The sequence below is a fragment of the Camponotus vicinus genome, unplaced genomic scaffold, assembly GCF_025532165.1.
Source record: "Camponotus vicinus isolate PSW18456_S1 unplaced genomic scaffold, iyCamVici1.0 SCAF_14, whole genome shotgun sequence".
NCBI classification, from domain to species: Eukaryota; Metazoa; Arthropoda; class Insecta; order Hymenoptera; family Formicidae; genus Camponotus; species Camponotus vicinus.
This window is the reverse complement of record NW_028141950.1, coordinates 9391569-9419199: the sequence shown is the minus strand read 5'-3', so window position 1 is coordinate 9419199 and position 27631 is coordinate 9391569. Positions and strand designations below refer to the sequence as shown.

At 35.7% G+C, this 27631-nt stretch overlaps 1 protein-coding gene across 1 annotated transcript; it reads left to right on the top strand.

Moving 5' to 3' along the window:
* Window positions 1-12451: 12451 nt before the first annotated feature.
* On the top strand, window positions 12452-13851 carry LOC145965487 (uncharacterized). The gene is made up of 3 exons (XM_083089098.1): window positions 12452-12551; window positions 12724-12823; window positions 13652-13851. The coding sequence occupies exons 1-3, from the start codon at window positions 12491-12493 to the stop codon at window positions 13755-13757; spliced, it is 267 nt and encodes an 88-aa protein (XP_082945224.1). The 5' UTR covers window positions 12452-12490; the 3' UTR covers window positions 13758-13851.
* Window positions 13852-27631: the final 13780 nt, after the last annotated feature.

Below are 27631 nucleotides of genomic sequence, written 5' to 3'. Positions count from 1 at the left end.
GACAAACTTCTTTGCAGATCTATGAAATATGTATATACTATGTCATAAAATTATATATGTATATGTTTTTTGTCACTTGTTAATTCCATTCTAATATTCTATTCTAATGTTACAGAATAAGTTCAGCAGATTTTCAAAAATGGGCTGAAGAGATAGTCAGTCTTTTTAAATATGAAACAATACCAACATATTATGTTCCAAGTAATACGAAACAAAAACGTCTTGCTAACGGAAAACTATGGGACAAATATAACAATCTGAAAAGATTCATTAAGAAACAAGCAATCGATGAAAATAAAGAAAACACTGAAAATTCTGATTATAATGAGACATTGCTTATATTGCGAGCAATTCAGCCAGATGACCCCCGTCTTCTAAAGCTTTGGGAAGAAACATTTAACGAGAGACGAAAAGGAACTTCGATTGCTCAATATTATGATGACTATCCTATTTTAAAATGTTCAATTGCTACCTCACTGGTAATTTTATATAAAATTTGTGTGTATGTACGGCGTACACGCGCGTACACAGTATAATATAAATTCTCCTAATGTTAATTATTACAGATACGTATTGATTATGGCATTGCAACAGGAATTGATACTTTTATTTTTCAAAAAAAGTGGCCCGAAATTTGCCCATATGTCATACAGATAGCTGAAAATAAACAAGCATGTCCATCATTGTGTGAATTGAAACATGGTACATTACGCACAAATACACTGATAAAAAAATCGATGATAAAATTGACTATAATTGCATGGTAAAAGAATTATAGTTAGGATACTCATTTTTATAGTAAATTTTACTATAATACTGGTAATATAAACTATATACGCATGGTACCGAGAAACAATGAAACTTTTTACTATAATTTATAATAATTTCAAATATCATGTAAGTAAAAAATGAAAGAAAGGAATGATACATATAATTTTACTATTCATATAGTCATTGTAACATTAATAATGATAAATATTACTATATTATCGTCTGTCGTTTAGATATTAATATAGTAGTAATAAATGAAAAAAATTATAATAACAGCTATATCTAAATAGTACGTGGAATCTGATGAATAGCACATTTAACAACATAAAACTTATTATTTGGAATGATTGTATGTAGGCACATATGTTTCTTCGCTTGCCGTTACGCGGCGCACTACTCTTAACTTTTCTCGTATTCAATATTTAGCATAAAATGTATATAAAGGAGACTAGTATTAAACACGTAAGATCTAAAGTATATTTTTTTCCTCTTAGCACACTGATAAAAATTTATAGTTGAAATTATCATAATTTCACTATAATTTATAATATCTTAAGGCGCCAAGCATATATAATAGTGCATTTTACTATCAAAAATATAGTTGATATAACATGAAAATATAGTTCGTAAAATCATAACATCCATTTCATGTAACCATATGGTTATGGTATACGTAGTGTTCCGAAATTCACTATCAGTACTGAAAATCTGTAATACATGTTACGTATATTACAGATTTTTAATATACGCAGCACCAAGTCGTTTAAAAGTTTTTTCCGTCTATAATTTCTAATAATCTGTTTAATATTCTGTATCCTAACAAGGAATCCAGATTATTAAATAAATTATTTTAAATTCAGTTTGTCTGAAATTAAACTGATAAACAGTGATACGTCAGAAAGAGGATGCTCACATGCATACAATCCGAGAACCTGCGTGTGAGCATCCTCTTTTTCGGAATGATCGGAATGATCGAAAATCGGTCATTGATAATAAATAGTTAAAAATAAATAGATGAAATAGATAAATAAATAAATAAATAGATAAAATAGTTAAATAAATATTTAATATTAATATCACAGGCCCACAAAATAAAAGTACCCTGTGCTGGCGATCTGACTAGGCTAGTCTTATGTATTTTGGCCCGCTGAATTCGAATCTGACGTCAGAATTGCTCCATCATGTCACAGTTTTTTTTAAATCTCAAAAGAGAAAGACGAAAATTTCGTAAAAATCGACATTCTAGGGTAGTAAGACTGCGCTTCTTGAGGGAAAAGTTACCGAAATCATATTTCCATGTATTTTCTGGCATTATAAATCCAAATCCGATTTGTCACACCAATCATACCATCGATTCCATTAACATTTGTCATGAAAAAGTAGCAATCTTCCGTATTCCATATTTGATTTTAGTCATTCATAAATCTTATATTGGAAAGAATTAATTTTATATTCTCCAAGTCCAAATTTTGAGAAAAATTTTTTCGAAACTTACAGCTTCTAGCTGTTGAGTTCGTATAAAATGTAGAAATTTCTTTATATAGGTCACAAACCTCTTTTCATGTCTTTAAAGCGCTAGAGGTACATGAAAAAAAAGATTGTGCTATCTGGAAATAAAAACCTATCTTAATATCTTCGCATCTTGATAAATAGAATCTGTTTGCAGTAAATTTTAGGTGTTACAACCTGAAAAAATAAAAAAAAATAAAAAATGAGCACAAAAAGAAATTGAACACAACGTTTATATTCTAGGTCGGATTTGGATTTATAATGTCTGAAAATACATTAAAATATGATTTTGGTAACTTTTTCTTTAAGAAGCGCAGTCTTATTACCCTAGAATGTCGATTTTTACGAAATTTTCGTCTATTTTTGAGATTTAAAAAAAACTGTGACGTGATGGAGCAATTCTGACGTCAGATTCGAATTCAGCGGGCCAAAATACATAAGACTAGCCTAGTCAGATCGCCAGCACAAGGTACTTTTTTTTTTGTGGGCCTATGTATTTTATATGATAATAGTAAAAGTAATAAATATTTTAAAAACACTTATTTAATCTAATTAATTTTTAAATAGATATCATACGATGTATGGATATCACACACATTCATGATAATAATAATATTAATATGTTAAATGTTTATTATGTTTACCGCATTCTTCAATCGAACACATGATCGCGTTCGATAGCGTCAGTAGTACCTTAACCTACCGCAACCTACCATGACAAAAAACTGCTTGCAATCGCCGAGTAATTATCGTCGCATTGTCGCGTCGTCGCGTCGTGTAGTAACGTGTCCGCGCATGTTTCTTTCATCGAGTGATTTTTAATCGTCAACAGTTATTATTCGGCAGTGATTAATAGTGATAGAGTCATTAGTAAATTTCTCGTCTCATCGAGTGAGTAAATAAATGTGATTACGTTAAAGTTTATAAAAGAATACAGTTCATGAAAGAAAAAAAACTTTCAGTTAATAATTTAGTGTGGATTTCTTGTCTTTTGCAACGTGATATCTACGTCAAATTTGAGAACGTACGATCTCGGAAAATTCATTTCTCCTTCAAGCAGTTACAGCAATACATCAAAAGTCATCGAACAAGGTAATAATAATTATTTTTTGACGTTATGTGAAAACAGATCTCGGGAAGTCAGAGGGACAGTGTGTCAAAGGAAATTCGTGAAAAGAGAGGGGTTTTTAGTGGGTAGGGAGTACCGAGTTGGTAATTCGATTTGGTACTCGAGTCCCACATAACTCACTGGATCGACCGGTGGGTATACATAAAATGCATTTTCCCCTCTCTCGTAAAAAAAAAAAAAGAAAAATTACAGGTGAGTGAGCGAATGAGAGAGAGAGAGAGAGAGAGAGAGAGAGAGAGAGAGAGACAGACAGACAGACAGACAGACAGACAGACAGACAGACAAACAGACAGACAGACAGACAGACAGAGGAAGAATGTATGTGTTCGCATGTGTGTCTGTATGTGTATAGCGACCAGCTGATCGCAGCAGGCGCCCCGCGTAAGCACCCGTGTCTGACGGTGAATCGCGCCACCCTTGCCTGCCTCTTGTATTCGATCCGTCATACGTTAACTACTTCCTTTAATAATTCAAAAACTAAGCTTCGGACGAAATTTTGCCAAAGGAAAAATCGTCTTAGAATTGATTCAAGAATGTGTCATTTCAGGGACAAGGGGGTTATTTTGAATCAGCCTGTATTAATCAACGTAGAAAAATTTGGAGTTATGTAATCGTAATCGGATCGTCCGATGATTTGTCCGACGTAAATCTATTTCAGGAATTGACGGATCAAAAATTAGTGTGGACGTTCTTTTTGATGAATCCGAATATTACGACACATTTAGCGCTGATATTTTATGCACACGTTGCGCAAGAAGTATGTGATGTCAATAACAGATAATATTATAATATATTTTTTTGTATATCGATTATTATTTTATTAGAGGACCGATAAATATCGCGGGACGAGGAGATCTCCGAAACTTGGAAAATCTAATCTGGTCATTTATTATAATCCATAGCTATGTGTTTTGCTTCTATAAACTTTTTCTGATGGAAAATTATTTTCTATAGGAGATCCTGCACACAGCGGTTGCACTTTAAAAAAAGAAATGACACGTGGGATTATCGACATTGGATTATAGCGATCTTTCTGCTATTATCATAAAATGTCAAAAATGAATAAGTTTGCGTTGAAATTAATTGTTATTAATTTTTGAGAATTTGTAGAATAATATATATTAATAATTAATTTCTAGAGAATTGATTTTTACGAGTAATAAAAATAATATATATACTAGATAATTGGAATATATATTATAAGATTAAAAATCAAAGTGTCTTTTAAAATTTATCTTGCGATTTTCTCGATTATAGACGAGATGATTATATATATATCGTCGTATGGCGGTAATCGCTCTATCGCCGTGTGTTCGTAATTTCGCTGCCGAGGGAAACCAGAGATTCCCTAGAGCCGCGTATGGTTTCGCACGCTCGCTGCGTGAAGGATCCGCTGGAGTGAAGAGAGAGTGTGTATGATCTATATACAGTTTATTCAGGTCTATTTACAATGGTCCTGATAAGGACCGCTCTCGGTAGGAGATTCGCGGGGTCGTTTTGGTAAGTTTTAACGGCCCCCAGGAGTTGTTGTTCTCGTCCGTTAGGCTTCCGGTCAGCTCGGTCTGTGTAGCCGCCGTATAGGTGCTCGCTTCCCAGTCCGAATCTGATTAGATGCCCTGCTCGGCGGTTAAGCTGCCTGCCTGTGTTCCCCTGTGGATGCGGCTTAAGGGAATGGTTTGCGTCCCTTGCGTCGTCCTTGTCTGAGGTGAAGGAGGCAGTGGTGACAGCTGTTCGGGGACCGTCCAAGGTCCAGTCGGCGAGGTATACCGCCGGATGCGTATGTCCCAGATTTCTAGGAGCTGACGAGGAGGCCTGGTGAGACGTGGAGGCTCCAAGGTGATCGGTTGTAAGATCCACGGCAGAAGTTCGAAGGAGACTCGTCTCTCTGGTTCTGCGCCTCCGCTCCACGGCTGTCGTACTGGCCCGGGTGATCGGGGCGTTGACGCTGGCCGTGGTATCCGACTCCGCCGGCGATGAATGACGTGGAGGCGTAAGCCTCGTTTTGCCCAAAAGATTACACGTAGTCGAAAACTACGATATCAAAAGAGTTTCTGCAGCTAATCGCACTCCAAGAGCTAGTGAGCTGAGACTCGCTGTTCCGTCGATGCGCTCGGCCTTATATACAGAGGCTGCCGGGCTTCACTTACGCGAAACGGTTTGCCCTCATGGCCATCTGTAGGCCGGCCTGCGATTTAGCTCGGGGGGAATCCCCTAGATGTTCGCGCTACGGTGCGCGTATCGTACGCGCGGGCTGCCGTGTGGTAGGCGCCCCAGTGTGGTGCGCCTGTATATTATTGTGGCGTATGGCAGGATGCCACAGGACCCCCCTGGTTGTATGAAGGTCCGTCTAGGCTGCTGCAAAGCGGACTGGTGGTCGGGTTGGTCGCCCTGACTTAGTTACTTTCTCGGTTTCCTTCTTGTGATTGTCGTCTGGGTGGTTATTATTGCTGGTATCGTCTTCGAGGATGTATGCCGGTTTGAGTCTGTCTACGGATATGCGTATTGGCCTTCCTCTTATTCGTAGTTTGAACGTTTTTTCTTCCCTGCTTATGACTTCGTATGGTCCGTCGTAGGGTGGTTGCAACGTTCCTGTTGGTGTATCATGGCGGACGAAGACTTGTGGTGTAGTGGTCATGTCCTTAAATACGAATGTAGCTCGTTGTCCATGACGTTTGACTTGTGGTCGCAGTTGGTCCATGGACCTTCGTAGTTTGGTGATGAAGTCGTATTCATCCGTGTTCTCTTTTTGTTTCTGTTTTTGGAGGAACTGGCCTGGCAAGCGGATAGGTTCGCCGTAGACCATTTCGGCTGAAGTTGCTCCTATGTCCTCCTTCCAAGCAGCCCTGATGCCTAACAGTATTACTGGCAGGACCTTGGTCCATGCTTCCGTCTCGTGGCATTTGATAGATGCCTTTAGCTGGCGGTGAAAGCGTTCCACCATTCCGTTGGCTTGCGGATGATAGGCTGTTGTCCTTATATGCTGCATTCCTGTGAGCTGCGTCAGGCGTCGGAATAACTCTGCTTCGAATTGGCGGCCCTGGTCCGTCGTAATTCGTGCTGGAGTGCCGAATCGTGCTATCCAGTCTGTGAATATGTGTCTGGCAATGGTTTCTGCTGTAATATCTTGCAGAGGTATTGCTTCGGCCCATCGTGTAAATCGATCTACCATTGTGAGGCAATAGCGGAATCCTTCCGATACTGGTAATGGGCCAACGATATCTGCATGTACATGCTGAAATCGCTGCGTCGGGTGGTCGATTTTTCCGAATGGTGTGTGGTTGTGTCTAGTTATTTTAGCTTTTTGACACTGGATACATGTTCGAGCCCATTGTATACAATCTTGCTGGATTCCTGGCCAGATGTAACGTTGTTTTACCAGCTTGGTGGATGCTCTGATCCCCGGGTGTGCCAATCCGTGCAGAGATAGAAATGCTTGTCTCCTTAGACTCTTGGGAACATACGGCCTTATGATCGGAGTACTTGTGTCGCATGCCACCGTATCTGTTGATCCGGGTATCGGTATTTGTGTTAGTTTTATCTTGTCTGCGTCGTTCAGGATATCCAATAATTCCTTGTCTTTCTTCTGTTCTTGTGCCAATGTTTCTAATTGTAGTGCCTGTTGTATTGTTTCCACCCTTGATAATGCGTCAGCCACGGTATTATTTTTGCCCTCGACGTGTCGTATGTCCGTTGTGAATTGCGCTATGTACTCGAGGTGTCGTGCTTGGCGCGGTGAGCTATGAAGTGGATCTTGTTTGAAGGCGTGTATGATTGGCTTATGGTCTGTGTATACAGTAAAGGTTCTTCCTTCCAGCAAGTGTCTATAGTATTTAATGGCAGTGTAGATGGCTAGTAACTCGCGATCGTATGGGCTGTATTTTATTTGGGCGCTACTGAGTTTTTTACTCAGAAAAGCCAGTGGTTGCCATCCTTCCTTCGTCTGTTGCTGTATCACTGCTCCTATAGCCGTTGATGATGCATCAGTGGTGACTGCAAGTTCGGCTGTAGGATCAGGGTGTGATAATAGTGTTGCTTTCGATAGGCTTTCTTTACATTGCTCGAATGCCTGGTCCATCTCCTGGGTCCATTCGATGGGTTTCTTCCCTTTTGCATGTGGGCCTCTCAATGCGTCGTTGAGTTTAGCTTGATATTCTGCTGCTCCTGGGATAAATCTCCTGTAGAAGTTGATGGTTCCCAGGAATTGACGTAACTGCTTCGTGTTGGTAGGCCTCGGAAAGTTTTTGATAGCCTCAATTTTCTCTGGTAGGAGTTGAGTACCCTTTTCTGAAACTAGGTATCCCAGGAATTGTACATTAGTTGCTCCTAGGATGCATTTGGCTGCATTTACTTTGATGCCGTATTTGCTGAGTTGCGCGAACAATTGGTGCAGGTGATTTTTATGTTCCTCCTCGGATGTTGATGCTACGAGTATATCGTCGATATACGCGTAGCAGAAGTCTAGGCCAAGTAAGACTTCGTTCACGAATCGTTGGAACGTTTGTGCTGCGTTGCGAAGACCGAACGGCATGTATAGGTACTCAAAAAGTCCAAATGGTGTTGTTATTGCCGTTTTTGGTATATCTTCTTCCCGCACCGGGATCTGGTTGTAAGCTCGCACCAGGTCGATTGTACTGAATATCTTCCTCTGGTGGAGTGCCTGCGCGAAGTCTTCTATGTGTGGGATTGGATACCTATCAGGTATCGTTCTTGCGTTGAGCCTTCTATAATCTCCGCAGGGTCGCCATGTGTTGTCCTTCTTAGGTACCATGTGTAATGGAGAGGACCACGGACTTTTCGATGGTCGTATGATTTCTTCCTGTAGCAGGAGATTGAACTCTGCTTTGGCTGCTCGTAATTTGTCCGGGGCTAGCCTACGCGGCTTACTGGCTTCCGGTTGACCTGGTGTCACGTGTATGTGGTGTTGTGTGGCGTGGTTGATGCTGCTATTGGCCTTACCCGGTCTGGTGATGTCGGGGTATTCCGCTAATATTTGGTGGAAGTTTGTCTCCCCTAACACCGTTTTTATTGATGTGACCTGGGAATAGCATCTGGAACCTGCTGCTGTGAGTCCTGTCTTTCCATCCCTTAGTTTGGCTCTCCTCATGTCGGGCAGAAGATCATAATGTGCCAGGAAATCAGACCCAATGATAGGCTGTCCAACGTTGGCGATGATAAATCGCCACGGAAAGGCTCGTCTTAAGCCTAGGTCTGGTTGCATCGTTATGAATCCGTACGTGGTTATCCTTGAACCATTTGCAGCATAGAGCTCGTAATCCTTGGGGCGTTGTCTGGTCCGTGTCATAGTATATGGATAGACGCTGACGTCTGATCCGGTATCTATTAGGTATTTGGTTTGCGTACAACGGTCTGTCATATAGAGGCGACACGGTCCAGGGCTGCTGTCATTGGTCGCCATCAATGATCGCCCTTCTCGTTTTCCTGGAACGTGCAAGGTTTGGTGCACTTTTTGGCTTCTGCGCCGAATCGTCTGTGATAATAGCAGATGCCGTCTTTCCTAGGTGTCTTGCTTCTCGCTCTGTCCCTAGATCGGCTTCGTGCTCGGCCTCGTCCTCGTCGGAATTCCTTGGCCATAGACGTCATTTGTTCTGTTAAGGTGGCCACTTGTTTGGTGAGCGCCTCCATTTGTATTGCCCAAGGACTCTGTGGACTTCCTGTTTCTGTAGCCAGTACTAAAGCTCGGCTGTTTACTTCGTGGATCCTATCGGCTTGCTCTGCTATGTTCTGCAGCTCATCGTCCTTCCTGGTGGCTAAGATTGCTTGCATGGTTGATGGTAGTCGTCCCAACCATAGTGTCTTTAGCAATTCGTTTGATACTGTTGTTCCCGCCAGGGTAGATAAGGTGGCGTAGAAACTGCGAAGGCTTGCGGTCTCCTAGCTCTTCTCTCTCGAGCAGTTGTCTTATTCGCTGCTCCTGAGTGTCGATGACGTCTTTAATTTCCCTCGCTTGTTTAGGTTCTAGTTTGGAAAGTACGTAATTGTACTTGGTGTCGTCATCACTGATTCCTCCGAGAGAATTGTCCCTCAATCTGCGCGAACCAGAGTTCTGGATCTTCGGGCCAGAAGGCAGGGATTCGCACGGCTATTCGGCTGATACTAGCTTCTTCCTCGTCTAGCATAATCGTAGCATCCTTCTTTGGCATCTTCCTTCAGTAGCGTTTCTTCGTCGGGGTCACCAATTATGGCGTCGTATGGCGGTTTCGCTGCCGAGGGAAACCAGAGATTCCCTAGAGCCGCGTATGGTTTCGCACGCTCGCTGGGTGAAGGATCCGCTTGAGTGAAGAGAGAGTGTGTATGATCTATATACAGTTTATTCAGGTCTATTTACAATGGTCCTGATAAGGACCGTTCTCGGTAGGAGATTCGCGGGGTCGTTTTGGTAAGTTTTAACGGCCCCCAGGAGTTGTTCTCGTCCGTTAGGCTTCCGGTCAGCTCGGTCTGTGTAGCCGCCGTATAGGTGCTCGCTTCCCAGTCCGAATCTGATTGGGTGCCCTGCTCGGCGGTTAAGCTGCCTGCCTGTGTTCCCCTGTGGATGCGGCTTAAGGGAATGGGGTTTGCGTCCCTTGCGTCGTCCTTGTCTGAGGTGAAGGAGGCAGTGGTGACAGCTGTTCGAGGACCGTCCAAGGTCCAGTCGGCGAGGTATATCGCCGGATGCGTATGTCCCAGATTTCTAGGAGCTGACGAGGCTCCAAGGTGATCGGTTGTAAGATCCACGGCAGAAGTTCGAAGGAGACTCGTCTCTCTTGTTCTGCGCCTCCGCTCCACGGCTGTCGTACTGGCCCGGGTGATCGGGGCGTTGACGCTGGCCGTGGTATCCGACTCCGCCGGCGATGAATGACGTGGAGGCGTAAGCCTCGTTGCCCAAAAGATTAAACGTAGTCGAAAACTACGATATCAAAAGAGTTTCTGCAGCTAATCGCACTCCAAGAGCTAGTGAACTGAGACTCGCTGTTCCGTCGATGCGCTCGGCCTTATATACAGAGGCTGCCGGGCTTCACTTACGCGAAACTGTTTGCCCTCATGGCCATCTGTAGGCCGGCCTGCGATTTAGCTCGGGGGGAATCCCCTAGATGTTCGCGCTACGGTGCGCGTATCGTACGCGCGGGCTGCCTTGTGGTAGGCGCCCCAGTGTGGTGCGCCTGTATATTATTGTGGCGTATGGCAGGATGCTACATATATATAACATTCTCTTACTAATATAAATTTTATAATCTCCTGAAGTATTTATCTTGATTTGGTAATTAAAGGGATTTTTCTGAGAATAATTCAAGTTACTAATAAATAAAATCGTAAAATTTATCGATTAAAGTATAAGATATTTGTATAATTTGTCAAATTATAATTACAGGAATGTGTCAGATAATCTTCTTTCTCTCTTTCTCGAGAAATTCTATTAAATCGATCGGATGAATTAAAGAAGAGACGCGATGCGGGCAAGCATAGAGAAATTTTTCTTCCTTAGAAATTCTGTCATCCCTTCACATCTTCATTCATTCAATTTATTCACGGGATGAAAAAGAACGATATAGAGAAAAATATGTCTCTATTGCACGAATAAGGTGAGACTCTCATTTCATTATGTTACGAATATAAACTAATTATGTTCGTTGTGTATCGAATAAACGTTGGGAATTAAAATACTTAAAATATTTTATTGCAACCTTCATCAATAAGTAAGATGAAATCTATAGTGTGACACATAAAAAAAAGAATAATTCAAATCTAGCTAGTAGAATAATATATGTATACCGAAAACAAGAAGCAAAATTCTCCATTTCTCATCAACTGCACACCATCTATCTTATCACTATTAGATTATTTATGTTTTGTAGAACAACTTTGATATAACAAAATATAAATAAAAATTATTTATATATATATTTATATATATATATATAAAATATGCACACGTTGCAAATAGTTGATAAAGAGCATATAATGGGTGATTCTATTGGGATAATTAAATTCCACATTTATAAAGCAAAGTTCTTTGCGGATCTTCATATTTTCTTGATGTTTTGTACATGTACATTTCCATTTCTTGTTCGACAAAATTAAAGAGATAAAAATACGCTTATGTAAATATTAATGGCTTCTCAATCTTAATAAATTTTTGCTGGAAAAGTCATCTCATAAATATAGATAATCATAGCTGTTTTTCAATTAAGTATAATTTCCGTATGTATTCATTACCCAAACCTTGCAATGCCTGCGCTTGTTTTTTTTATCATAGAAATAAAATACAATATGTATGTATTGGGTGTTTCTTAAGTGCGAAAAATTTTAGGAGATGATTCTTTGTCGAAAATTGAGGGTGATTTTTCATATAATCATATACTCCTACATCCCTTGCTGTGGAGTTACACTCCTCCAAAAATGGGGGTGAAAATTAGATTTTTATTTTTTTCTCAAATTTGGAACAAATTAAAGAAATGAAATTAGGTGGATATTTTCTATTAATAAAAAGATTATTTATTAATATTTTTTCAGCCTCCCGTATTGTTATAAGGTGATGAAACTAGAAACTCCTATTCAATTTTTTATTAGAACTTTTTAATGGACCAGAATATGATCATCTAAAAATATGCATTAAAAAGTTTGATTTGTTTAGAAACTTTTCTATTTCTTTAATTTTTTTCATAAAATAAATAGTTTTCAAGAAAAAAAATGAAGTACGTTATCGTGCACAGCACGATGCTAACTAATATAGGTTTCGTATTACGAGGTTAAATTTTAAAATAAAAATAAAATTAGAATAAATGTTGGGAAAATTGGAACAAAAACAAAATTATAATAAAAACCTAAAAAATAAAAACTTAATTTTTACCCCCATTTTTGGAGGAGTGTAACTCGACAGGGAGGGATGTAGGAGTATATGTTTATATGAAAAATCCCCCTTAATTTTCGACAAAGAATCATCTCCTAAAACTTTTCACACTTATTATGAAACACTCTGTATATATGGAGGGGAGGGACAATATATAAGAGCTGAAGAGATATTTTTTACAATTAGTCTGACTGTCGCCTCCGCTTCCTGATGTCTTTCTAAGTAAGAAAAAAAAGATGATGAAGAACCGTTTCGCAATCTTGTTGCTCGTATGCGTGTTCGCTTATACCGTGCTGGGTAAGTTTGCGATAATTTTGTGATAGAAAGATATAATGAAGAAGAGATACTGATCTCCGCATGAGGCGAAATTCTAATTTATAAGTTAATTTATAATTCTAATTTCTAATTTCTAATTAATATGTTGCACGAGTGGACGATAACTTTCTACGATAGGATTTTATTTACATAGGTAACTGTCTGTTTGAGAACGAGACTCTAAGTGTGGGTAAACACATTCGTCGATGCTTACGAATCACTTGCACCGCGCAGGGTACAATATTAATACTCGCGTAAGTCCAAGCTTTATCTGTCAAATTAATTCTTCTTAAAATATCTCTCCTCGTTACATCAAGACTTTGTGATATCCTGAAAGAAAAAATCGCGTTGCTTTTAATTCATGTTTTCGAGCGTTTATTTCTCTATTCAAGAAAACCGGTTCTTATATAACGAACTTTTGATAACCGGTTATCCCGACCTTCCACTTTGCAATTGATTGCAAAAATAGATTTCCATGAAATGCGCGACAACGATAATTGATACACGATTGATCATCCAATTTAAAAAAATTAAAAAAAAAATAATCGAGAAGAGTCTACTTGAGATTGCGACGCAGAGAAAGTATATGATTTCTAGAGCACGATTTATTTGTCAATAAATTAAAGAGACTATGGTTTATTTTAGTTATACTGTAACAAGATGATACTCTGTGAAATAAGAGAGATATCTTATATATTACTTAACATTTGCAAATTTTACATCTTTCTCTTCTAACAAATATAATAACACTAATGATATCTCTATATTTAATAATAAATAAAGTTTTCTTTACAAAATTATTTATCTATTTCCAATACTTTATCTATTTTCTAATCTCATTGAATTTCGACAATTTCAATTATTATTATTATTGTTATTATTATTATTATTATTAAAATTATTATTATTATTATTATTATTATTATTATTATTATTATTATTATTATTATTATTATTATTATTACTACTACTACTACTATTATTCTAATATTTATATTATTATTATTATTATTATTATTATTATTATTATTATTATTATTATTATTATTATTATTATTATTATTATTATTGTTTCTTTCCAGGTGTCCTTTATACCAATGTCCAGTAGGGAAGGAAATCGGTTATCGCGAAGTAGATCTCAGCAAGCCTTACCCAGAGTGCTGCGCAGGTCCGATTTCTACGGAGTAAAAGTCCTAATGGAACTCCTATATATAATATAATATATAAGAGCCTCTTTTATATCAAATATTTTTGCAAAATAAAATTATCGTTTTCGTCTGCACTTAAAAAGATCGCCTTTTTCCTTGCTTGCCTTATTTATCGAAACTGAAGAAATATCGCGATAACTCGCACAATAACGCTAAAATCGAATTTATCTATTTGCATCCTGGCGCTTCTCGTCGCTTATACTATTTTTAGTTCGCGTTATCATCGCATTTCAGTTGACGATTCTTTGCGATGCCTTCGCGCGACGATGAGTAACGTAAAAGGACCTTCCTCTCTTTATTTAATCGTAAATTCCGCAAATATAAATAAAAAACATTAGCTTTAATGCAAATAAACCATTGTCTGAATTCTCGTTTGCTCGTGAAATTTCGCGAAATTAATGAGAAGTTACAGCGTTTTTCAAAAATAAAATAAAAAATTAAAAAAAAAATAAATTAAAATTCTAAAAATCTCGGATGAAAGAGATATTTATATTTATTTATAGATAAATTCTCGTCTTTTTAATTCAAATCAATTGGAGAGTACATCGACTTTTACATTATTTACATTTCCTCTACTTGCCTTCCATTCTCTCGAAGTTGACAGATAACAGTCGAGGAATAGAAATTTCGTAGACCGATATTTTCCGAAAAAACTTGCAAAAATTGTTGTCGATAAAGTCACTTCGGACCGAGTCGAAGTATTAATGTAGCTTCTAGATCGCGATTCCAGTAGAGAAAACATTATTATTAATATCCGGTAATTTATAGAATAATATATACTAATAATTAATTTTCAGAGAACTGATTTTTACAAGTAATAAACGTATAATGATGTTAGCAAACATAATATACGTTTACATCTTAATCTCGCAACGAAATACGTGGGTCGTTTGATAAGTTTGGTAAATTTCCGTGAAATTGCGCCACAATCCATTTGGTGACTTATTGCTTGTAAAGTTCCCTTTTTCGTACCCCTCCAAAAAAAATGTCAGGCAAAAGTAACGCGTTGTTTACGTTCGATAGTCATTTGAAGCGAGTGGTTTGGCTGTTGTTACAAAAATGAAAAAAAGAAAAAAAAGAAAAAGAGAATTGGCAAAATTACACGAATTGGGTTTCGAATTAATTCCTCATCCATCCTATTCTCCGGATTTGGTTCCGCGCGAATTCTTCCTGTTTCCAAATTTAAAAATCTAGCTCGGTGGAAAGAAATTCTCGTTGAACGAGGAGGTTGTCGCCGTCAACGAGTATTTTGCAGGCTTTGAGACAGCCTATTTTTCCGACGGTATTAAAAAATTGGAAACTCGTTGGACCAAGTGTATAGACTTCAATGGAGACTATGTTGAGAAATAACGTAGATTTTTTATCAAACGACTCTCGTATGTTTTATATATATATAATGTATTTATCGACACCTAATAAATCGAATATGCTATATAAATATTCTGTTTCGCACATAATGCATACAGTGATTTATTACTTTTCCAATTAATTATTATTATACCTATTATATACCTTGAGTTCCACAGTATAACTTTTATGTAAAAAATTTATTTCTCTTATTAAATTTTAATAGATAAAAATTATATTATTTATTCTATTCAATTGTTCTTAAAATTTATATTATGGACGTTTTTGAATTATATACAATATTTAGGATCAGTATTATCTAGGATAAGAAGGATCACGAAGGACTAGATTATCCATCATTGAATTATACAAAAGATTATCGAATAAATTTTAGTATTTAATATTTTTTTGTATTAACGTACTGACTTATCGATATGATATATGCGCACGATGGTAAGAAAGATATATATCTATTTCACGAATAAGGACAGACTCTCACTTTATAAGGAGTGTAAACTGATGTTTGTTGTATCGAATAAACGTTAAGGATTGAAATACTTACACATTTTATTGAAATTTTCATCGTCGAATAAGATAAGATGATCTACAGTGTGGCACATAAAAAAAGAATAATTCAGATCTAACTAGGATAATAATAAATATAGTCGAGAGCGAAAAGTAATTTTCATTTCTCATCAACTTATGCACACTACTTATCTTACCAATATGTTTTTCGTGTTATATAGAATAACTTTGATATGACAAAATAAATAAAAATATATATCTACGTGCATACTAAAAGCCACAAAAGTTTATTTAGTATATTAAAACATTATGCATGTGCGTTTCACCCATTAAAGCGAATAAAATAATTTGAAGATATAAAGTATTTGCCGTTATCGTACACATATGCTTATCTAATTTCAAGAGTTTTTCTCAATATAATCTTAGAATATTATGTCATACTGAGTACTGAAAAATTTTAATGTGTATTAAATGAATTAATATCATATAAATATATAAAGTGTTCAATCAAATACGTGACAAGTAATTATGTAGGATAATTGCTTTGAAGAAATACACTTAAAGTTTATTTCTAAAATATAGTTGATTATAATAAGATTATAACAAAGCATTCTAAGATTCATAAAGGCCAATCAAAACGAGAGACTTGCAAGCTTTTTACATTGATTTATATTATAATCCGCGTACTTTATTAATTCTTTTTAGTTTTTAGATGTGTATACATATTTTGTGGATGAGCTTATAAAAAATCTGACGGTTATTTATGTAGAATAAATAGATTTAGTCATCTTGAAGGAGATTTAGTGATCCTCGATGATTTTTCTTTTCAGTTTCCTAGTGACTTATTTATTCATGGCCGAACTCGGCGCGATCATCGTCATATTCGTCTTCAATTCTTCGATGACTTATGACTTACATAAATACTATTTGATATTAAGAATAATAAGCTCGATACTCACGTTGCAAATATTTGATAAAGAGCTTGCATATAATGAATGGTTTATACAATTTAATTCTATATTTTAAAGTAAGTTTTTTGCGGATCTTGGTGCTTTTTAATTTTTTGTATATATGTATATTTGTATTTGTATATGTTTTACTTTCGTAAAACCTTTATATTGACCCAGACCTTGCAATATTGGTGATTGTTTTTTTTTACCGTAGAAATAAGATAACAATATACAGTGGGTGTAAAAAGCATTCGTACACTAGGAATTTTCACAAAAAAATGGATTATTTCTGTGTAACAATAAATAATAAACAAATAATTATTTGTTTATATTATAAATTCTTCTTTTTTTAATAATATTTCAAAAAAAAACACCTTAATTATAACATTTTATATTTCAAAACAATAAAATAACAAAATATAACGATTTTCGAAAATACAAAAAGTATTCGTACATTATGTCACGTCCGGCGACCCCTAGATCCAGCAGGAATTTTTTCTTTTCTCACTATCTTCCATCCAATAAGCTACAAGCACAAACTAACATGAAACTAAGAGAGACACACTTATATGTCACCTATAATAAAATGCGAATCTGAGAGAGAGAGACATATATGAATCATCTATACAAGCGAGATAGACTTATATGTAATACTTGGGAAAGACAAGGACCGATATAAGGAAATCCTTTTAAATATGAACTCCTTTTATTATACAAAATATATAAAAATAATGTAAAATATGTCTAAAAGATTAAGGAGAATTTATTTATGTAAAAATCATGATAAATGACCAATATTTTAAATAATCAATTATTGTAAATCTTTGAAAAAGGTCATTTATCGTAATTTATTATAACTACTATAATGTATGTAGGACACAACCTTGCAAGCAATGCATTCAGAGAATCAGTTAATACGTATTCCTAGAAAACTTTCTCTTAAAGACCACCCAAGAAGTTCGCAAAAATTCCTTTCATAGAATAAGCCAAGGAATTTGTTCTTAAAACTCTGTCATAAATTACCCCTACCACTCAATTTCAAAAATGTATAAAAACACTTCCAACAACGGAAGAGCGGGGCATTTTCATAGATTCACTCTAGACTTAGACTCACTCAGATTCTTACTCGCACTGTAAAACGCTAGATCAAGTCAATTCAGAATAAAGAATTCAAATTTTAAACAAGAGTATACTTCTTTAATCATCATCAGTGCAGAAAACCCAACTCAAAGCATTTAATTATTTTGGGGTTTTACCCCTTTAACCGCAAGAAGAACCCACAACTAAGACGTTCTGCCGAACTCGTAAAATTGTTGGAAGATCCTGTCTCACGGAACCAACTAATCGAAGTTACCAGAACGTGACAACAAAAATTTGGTGGCAGCGGTGGGATACGCTGATTCCTTCAAATCAACCGGACTGAGGCCTGGATCCTGTCTACACTCCAAGAGAAGAGGAATACCTTGTCCAGAAGGAACGCGACAGCGGGGATAAGACTGCAAACAAGGAATCAAGTCTTCATGGATTTGCGTATTCTCATACTTTTCTTCACTGCGTGCTATATGTAAGTGCTACGAGCATCATATTTCAATTTCTTTCGTGCGATATTTATTAAGAATATTCTACAAATATGTCTCATACTGGGGAAGTAGATGCGTTGACTAGACAAATAGGAAACATGAGTGTAGCCGACGATACAAGCGCCAATCGTAGAACTAGTAACATATGTACCATATGTAAGCTTGCGCGATGCAGCCGAGACAATTCTCTCATTCGATGGAAAAAATATGCCAGTATCACAATTCGCTGATAGCTGTTTACATGCAAAAAATATGGTCTCTCCCGTAGCAGAATATGGTTTGGTACAAATGATTAAAAACAAATTAGTCGGACCTGCTTTAAGAGTGGCTTTGAGCGGAGAATATAACGATATAGAATCTTTATTAGATGTCATAAAAACTAGATTTGCACCCGTTTATTCTTCATCACAACTACACGGAGAGCTTTCTAAAGTGACACAGCATCCAGATGAATCTGTGGTGGATTATGGTAGCCGCGTATCAATGATATTGCAACAATTGAAATCCTGTTATCAGACCGAAAATCCAAATCAAGCGATCCAATTTACTAATTCTGCAGAAGCTAATGCCATCAAAAATTTCTTAACGGGATTAAAAACTGACATATATACTAGACTTTATCCGCGTGATCCTGTCAGTTTAAATCACGCTATTGAATCTGCTATAAAAGCCGAAGCTGAATATAATGAACATGCGCAACGAGTGAAAATTATTGAGGGACTTATGCAATCAATACGCTGTAATAATTGTCTGGGATATGGACACAATGCTTATTCATGTAGCACCATTAACCCTCTGGCCCAAGTAACTCATGTCCAGTGGCAACCTAAAGTTACATTATGTAAAAATCCAGGACATACACGTGCAGAATGCAGAACCCTTCAATTAAGAGGCCTAAATTATCGAAACACCCCGATAAACAATATGAATCGAAATATGAATTATTATCAAGTAAATCGACAAAATCATACAGCTTTCAGAAATTTTAATTTAGTATGTCGTTATTGTAAAATACCAGGACATAGCATTGAACAATGCAGGAAAAGACAATATAATAACGATCCACGAAATTAACTAACCCGATCTAACAATCAAGAAACTCGAATCAGAGAAAGTCAGGGAAACAGGGAGCGGGTGCAGCGAAATGGCGCAGCGCTGAACGAACACCCGCGAGTGCGCCTAGTGACTCCCGAACAAACTCACGAAGAAGCGCAAGAATAAACCTCGCGTGTAACAAAATCGGTAAACCACCTTCCGTCATTCTACCCAGCAAAGATTTGATAGAGGAACGTGCTAATTTTATGATAGATACTGGTTCCGATATAAATTTGATAAAGAAGAATTCTCTTCATGAGAAAGTGCTTATTGATAATAATGTCGTATTTGAATTAAGCGGAATAACAAAAGGTCGAATTCGCACGTTAGGCGTAGTTAAAATACGCATTTTCGGCACCGACACGTTATTTCATGTAGTTCCAGACGGCTTTCCGATTCAACAGAACGGAATCCTGAGCACAGAATTCTTCAAAAATCAACGAGCAACTATCGACTACCCGAGGGCTAGTCTAGTTGTAAACGGAATCCCATATTATTTTCATAATGATGAAACTATCATGATTCCAGAACGAACACGAAAACAAATTTTCATACGAGTATCTAATAAAAAGCGGATATGTTCCGAAATTAAATGCAGGGCCGCAGGTGTACTTAGGTAACGCCGTCGTATCCAATCATCACGGAATTGCATATCTATATGCTATAAATTCATCAGATGAGGATATAAAGTTAGCGATCCCTACAGTAAAATTATATCCGTTTGAAGAAACAAAGAATAACAATGAAATAAACAAAATCAACGAATCTGAGTCAAGGAACTTAGAATCACGAGTCAATAAGGTATTGCAGTTACTACGTCTCGATCATTTAAACGAAGAAGAAAGGATAAATGTCATTAACTTGGTGACGAAAAATGCGGAAAGATTCCGTTTACCAGGAGAAGCTTTAGGAGCGACTAACGTGTTAAAACACCGTATATTTACTAACGATGACCGTCCAATTAATGTCAAACAGTATCGATATCCTCAAGTGCATAAGGAAGAGATACAACGACAGATTAAGGAAATGTTAGAAAAAGGTGTTATAGAACCATCAAGTTCACCTTATAATTCTCCTTTGTGGATTGTTCCAAAGAAAGATGATTCGTTAGGCAATAAAAAATGGCGTTTAGTCATAGATTTTCGTGCCTTAAATGAAAAAACAGTCGATGATGCATATCCAAATATTGTAGATATACTCGATCAATTGGGAAGTGCAAAATATTTTCCAATATTTGATTTAGCATCTGGATTTCATCAAAATTTAATGAATAAAGATGACAAACATAAAACAGCTTTTTCGACGCCTTACGGACATTTTGAATATAATCGTATGCCATTCGGATTAAAGAATGCCCCTGCTACGTTTCAAAGATTAATAGATCAAGTACTAACGGGATTGCAGGGAATCGAATTATTTGTTTATTTAGACGACATTGTTATATACGCACGATCGCTTGAGGAGCATGAAATAAAATTAATCGTTGAGATTAATGAAACGTCTATCAGAAGCAAATCTATTCCTACAACCAGATAAATGTGAATTTTTGAAAAGAGAAATAGCATATCTTGGACATATAATAACCGAAAATGGAGTACGACCAGATCCAAAAAAAATAATGGCCGTAAAAAATTTTTCAACACCAAAAACCAGGAAAAATATTAAGCAATTTCTTGGACTTGCCGGATACTACCGTAGATTTATAGAAAACTTTTCTAAAATAGCCAAGCCATTATCAAATTTAACCAAACAATCAAATACGTTTGAATGGAAGGAAGAACAACAAGAGGCTTTTGATAAACTGCGAGAAGTTTTGTGTTCAGAACTCATATTACAATATCTAAATTTTAATGCCGTTTATTATAACGACAAATGCATCCGGATATGCAATCGGAGCAATTTTGAGTCAAGGAAAAATAGGATTTGATCTCCCTATAGCTTACGCATCTCGAGTATTAAATAACGCCGAAACTAGATATTCACCTACCGAAAGAGAATTATTGGCTCTTGTGTATGCAGTCAAACATTTTCGTCCTTACATTTATGGTCGTAAATTTACACTTATTATGGATCATAAACCTTTAGAATGGTTAAACTCAGTATCAGATCCTACATCGCGATTAATGAGATGGCGATTAAAACTCGCGGAATATGAGTATGAAATAAAATATAAACCTGGAAAGAAAAATAAAAATGCGGATGCTTTATCTCGAAATCCTATCGAGGATATAAAAAATATATATCCACTACATGCTAAACGCGCATTCTCCACATCTAGTGATACGTCAGCAGAAAAAGATCATAAGAAGATCAAAACGTCACATCCTATTTCCAAAAGACAGTTAACGACGGATAGCTACGGATCTGGTAACCCGGCACCATATAAAAAAATAAGAACTGATGATGTACCAACTTACAACAATTCGAACAAGGAAGAGCAAGTCGAGTTGCATGAAGCATTGTCAGACAGTGATAGCAGTACCGTATCTTATTATTATGACACCGATATTGATAGCGACGATAATTCTGAGATAAATTCCAAAAAACAAAAAAGAAAACACGAAAGCAGCTCATCTGGTCAAGGGCAACGCGTAAAACGAAAAAATTGAAGGAAAATGCATAAAAACGTCGAAAAATCAAATTCATCAACCGAAAAATGCGTTAATCTCGATACCACACCTGGAACATCGCCTATAGAAATAGCATCCCCTGTTGAACATCCACATAAGAAAATAGGAAAGATACAATTCAAGTCATAGAAAAGGATATTCCAAAGGATATTTCAAAGAAGGAAAAAATGGAAGTTATGAAAATAGATCAAGAAGAAAAAATGGATTATGAAATAAATTACAGTCCTTTAAAGTATCGTGAACAGAAAAAACCTGAAAGTACCTCAATTGGAAGCAGCACCGAAACCCTTTCATGCTTCTTCACCCTTTCATGGAATGAATCCCAAATTGATAGAAATGACTAAAGGTAAAACAAAAATAAAAACTCCCCTTACTAATAGAAAACGAAAAAAACAAACAAACTTAAAACCTAAATCTCCTAAAAAACAAACTAAAAAACTAATGAAAAGGAGTAGCTCATCTTTGCAAGTGCCAAGAATTGAAAAAGAAAGAAAAATTCTCACTAATATTTTATATACACGCGATCATAATTGGATGAAGAAGGATCATATAATATATTTTATAGACACAAAAGGCAATCCAGTAGACGAAATTGGAAAAGAATTGATATGTAGAAATATCTGTCAAATACCTGAAAATTTTAAGGGTACTCTAGGACATGTATTTACCGCAGGCAAACCTAATAAAAGAACTTTCGGCATAATTATTAAAGAAGAATTAAAACAAGAAATATCTGAAGAAATCATAATACGAGGATTCAAAGAATTGAAAAATAAAATGAGACGATTCAATATACTACATGCTAACATATCTGAAAACAAAAGTAATATAAATATATCCTGGTTTAAAATCCGCAATATGATATGCCTTGCATTTCTGAGAACTAATCTACAGATAACTATACGTTAAGATCGAGTATGCATACCTAAGCACGAAGATAGACTACGAATTATTCGCGAACATCATGAATCAAGTATAGGAGGACATAAAGGTATAACTAAAACCATGACACGCATACGTCATAAATATTATTGGGATAATATGAAAACACAAATCGAAAATTTTATTCGTACATGCAGTAATTGCCAAAAGGAAAAATTAGTTCGAATAAAAACAAAACAACCTATGGTTATCACCGATACACCATTTGATGCATTTTACAAAGTTTCTATGGATATTTTTGGACCATTACCTGTGACAAATTCTGATAACAAATATATACTAACAATACAAGACCAGTTAACAAAATATTCAGTTGCAGTACCGCTAATCCAAGCAAATTCAGAAGAGACCGCAAAGGCATTTACCCGACGATTCATATGTCAATTTGGAAGTCCTAAAGCAATCCTAACAGATCAAGGGACAAACTTCACTAGTATTGTAATGAAAAGATTTGCAAAATATTTTAAAATAAAACAATATCGTACAACGGCTTTCCATCCTCAATCCAATGGTTCTTTAGAAAGAAGTCATCATATATTAACCGAATATTTAAAACATTATATTACAAATGAATGCGACTGGGACAATTGGCTCGAGCATGCCATGTTTTCATATAATACTAGCATACACGAAGGAACAAAATTTACTTCTTTCGAACTAGTATAGGGTAGAATAGCTCGGTTACCTTCGCAATTAGAATTAAACGATTCTTTAGAAACATACAACGATTATGTAACCGAACTCGTTGGCAAACTAACAGAATTAAGAAAACTAACCGTTTCAAATCTTATAAACGCGAAAGATCGGTATAAATACTATTACGATAAGAAATTAAAAATACAAGATTACAAAATCGGCGACTTTGTTTATTTATTAAAAATGACTAAGAAACACAAGTTTGACGACGAGTATACCGGACCATACGAAATCATAGAATTATTAGACAATAATAATATAAAAATTTTAATTGCGCAAAATAAGACGAAAATAACACATAAATCGTATAAAACCTGCTCAAATTACAGACCCGGGATTACCAAGAACGAATACACTATAACGCCGTTAAGAGATAACCCTGGGATATTCTACGAAACCATCGGTAAATTACGCACGACTAAAATCTATTGGAAAATGATTACCTATATAGATATAACCGATATTTTTAACATCTTAGGAAAAATTCAGAAGAAAATAGAATTAACCATACAACAATGCGATAATATTTCAGAAATATGCATAGCACAAAAATAACTCGTCCTATTACTTGCAAAATTACATAAAATCGTCCAATATCAAAACCACATTCGCGAGCTTATCGGAGACCATCGAATAAAAAGAGCACCTTTTGAATTTATTGGACAAATCAGTAAAATATTATTCGGGACAATGACAACCGAAGACGCTTATCATATCAACTCATATCAACTCTGCAACTACTATAGCATGTAGAAAATAAAACCAATGACCTTGCCTCGTTGTTGATTAATCAAACATCTACAACGCGAATTCATTTCGGAGAACTATACGAAGCTACTTCGAAGATACAAATGAGATTATCTAATCTTAGTCAACATGTAAGGGACAATATCAGCAAAATAAAAGAACAACTCATTCGAAACAATATTCACTGGCAATTCGAGGAAATAATCGAAAGTATTGACCATGCTTTAATAGAACACGAAATAGATTTAAATATTTTAATAGATGGCATCCTTTTTGGAAAGCAAGGACTGATACATCCAAGAATGATATCCCCACAACATTTAATTCAAAATCTCAAACTCATAAGAGAACAAATACCATACGCAGAATTTCCTATTTCAATTAACGAAGGAGAAATAGATAAATTAATAAAAATATCACATTTACAAGTCGCCTATGCTCACAATCATTTAATTTATATTTTACACATACCATTGCTTACATCAGGAAAATATACTTTATACAGACCGATACCATTACCAGTAAAGCAAGAATTCGATGCAACAAAATTCGCCATCATTGAACCTAACGTAAAATATATCGGGCTGAATGAAAACGCTGATAATTTTTATCTATTTCAAGGAAGAGAGCTAGAAGAATGTATTGCACATGATGCAACTTTTATATCTGCCCAACGACCTTCCCTTTAAATAAATTGCGAGAAACGCCTAATTGCAACGTCGAACTTCTTTTAAACCACCGAATAAAGCCAAATTATTGTAAAATAATAATGAAAGAATTAAAAAGTATTTATTGGAAAACTCTTACAACCACCGGAACTTGGATTTATTCGACCCCGACGGAAGAAACTATATCAATAGAATGTCCGAATAATGTGAAGCAAGTCATGATCAGTAATTCTGGAATCATTACAATACAACGTGGCTGTAAAATTAATACGAGGACCACTGCTATAACTCATCCATCTGTACAAGAAACAAAAGTCTTGCAATATTATACGCCTATCAGCAATCTCAGTATATTAAATTTATATCAACCTACATATGAAAAATATAATGTCGAATTGAAAGAAGCTGCACATGAATTATGGCAATTGAATCATAGCCAATTAGAAGCTACATTCGATGACATCATTAAGAAAGCTGAACAAATAAAAAATAGAAAGATGCAACAATGGAGAACTACTGTTCATTATACTTTATTTTATGTTACCGGACTTCTTAGTACTCTTCACTATCGCTTATTTTTTCCTGCTAAGTCCTTGGTGCACGCGCATCATAGAATAGCTAAGCAAAAGACAAGAGAATAGCTCACCCATGAGGAATCTAGGACAGAGAGATATGCACCCTATAAATATTAGCGAAGAATCGCCCCACGTTCAGTCAAATGCGACCAGTGTCTATGAAAGTAGTTCTGGCAGACAACAGTAAGAATTAAAAGCATTTTGTATGGGTGAATATTAATCCCGGCAAAGACTTATACGACTCATACAAGCCTCAATGGACATGGCAGAAGGTATTTATGAGGTATGCAATATCTTTAATATATCTTATAATTAAGATCTTCCTCATAAATTCAGACTCAGTCACCGAGCCGACGGATCCTGAAGTTTATAATAGATCCGAGCAACCACCTATGTAAAGGGAGCCTATCTACGATCGTCCAAGGCCAACTCCTTGTCCCGTACCTGCGACAGACGATATAGCTCATAAGCGTAATACAAAATATATATATATATATAAGAGGAAGCAATACTTATAGAATTTTTAATAAATAATATTGCGCTGAATATTATAAAATTCAACATCCTTCACATATGCGTAAAAATATATATTTCAATACCGACTACACTAATGTATTTGCGTTTTATATTGGCAAATTGTATCGTAATTCAAGCATTTGAACGAACTAAATAATCGTAATTTAGGAATAACGAGTTTTCGTTTCAACTTTTGCTTTAGGAAAAATTATGTAGTAATAAATATACAATTATTATATCTCTCTCTCATTCCTTTAAAAATAAAAGAAAAGGGGAAAAGAAAATTTTTAATATATAAGATATATTACATTTACTATATAGAATGGTCAAAAAGAAAAGAAAAAAAAAGTAATAAAAATAATATTAAGCATCTAAAATTTAACATGCCTCTGTTTTCTATATTTAACAGGAAGCAACATATATATATACAAAACTCAAATACATCCATTATTCATATTAACTAACAATTATTATTATTGTTCTCATTATCAATCCCTTTTCTGGTCTCCTTATCTAACATACATATCTTATATTAATAAAATTACTAGCATTTCTTCAACTAATGAATTATTCATTATTTAAAAGCATTTCTTATAAGAAGTCGTATTTTAAATTCGGGGACCGAATTTCTCCAACGGGGGAGATGTCACGTCCGGCGACCCCTAGATTTAGCAGGAATTTTTTCTTTTCTTACTATCTTCCATCCAATAAGCTACAAGCACAAACTAACATGAAACTAAGAGAGACACACTTATATGTCACCTATAATAAAATGCGAATCTGAGAGAGAGAGACATATATGAATCATCTATACGAGCGAGATAGACTTATATGTAATACTTGGGAAAGACAAGGACCGATATAAGGAAATCCTTTTAAATATGAACTCCTTTTATTATACAAAATATATAAAAATAATGTAAAATATGTCTAAAAGATTAAGGAGAATTTATTTATGTAAAAATCATGATAAATGACCAATATTTTAAATAATCAATTATTGTAAATCTTTGAAAAAGGTCATTTATCGTAATTTATTATAACTACTATAATGTATGTAGGACACAACCTTGCAAGCAATGCATTCAGAGAATCAGTTAATACGTATTCCTAGAAAACTTTCTCTTAAAGACCACCCAAGAAGTTCGCAAAAATCTTTTTCATAGAATAAGCGAAGAAATTTGTTCTTAAAACTCTGTCATAAATTACCCCTATCACTCAATTTCAAAAATGTATAAAAATACTTCCAACAATGGAAGAGCGGGGCATTCTCATAGATTCACTCTAGACTTAGACTCACTCAGATTCTTACTCGCACTGTAAAACGCTAGATCAAGTCAATTCAGAATAAAGAATTCAAATTTTAAACAAGAGTATACTTCTTTAATCATCATCAGTGCGGAAAACCCAACTTAAAGCAATTAATTATCTTGGGGTTTTACCCCCTTAACCGCAAGAAGAACCTACAACTAAGACGTTCTGCCGAACTCGTAAAACTGTTGGAAGATCCTGTCTCACGGAACCAACTAATCGAAGTTACCAGAACGTGACAATTATGATATCAATGACAACAACTGATCTTA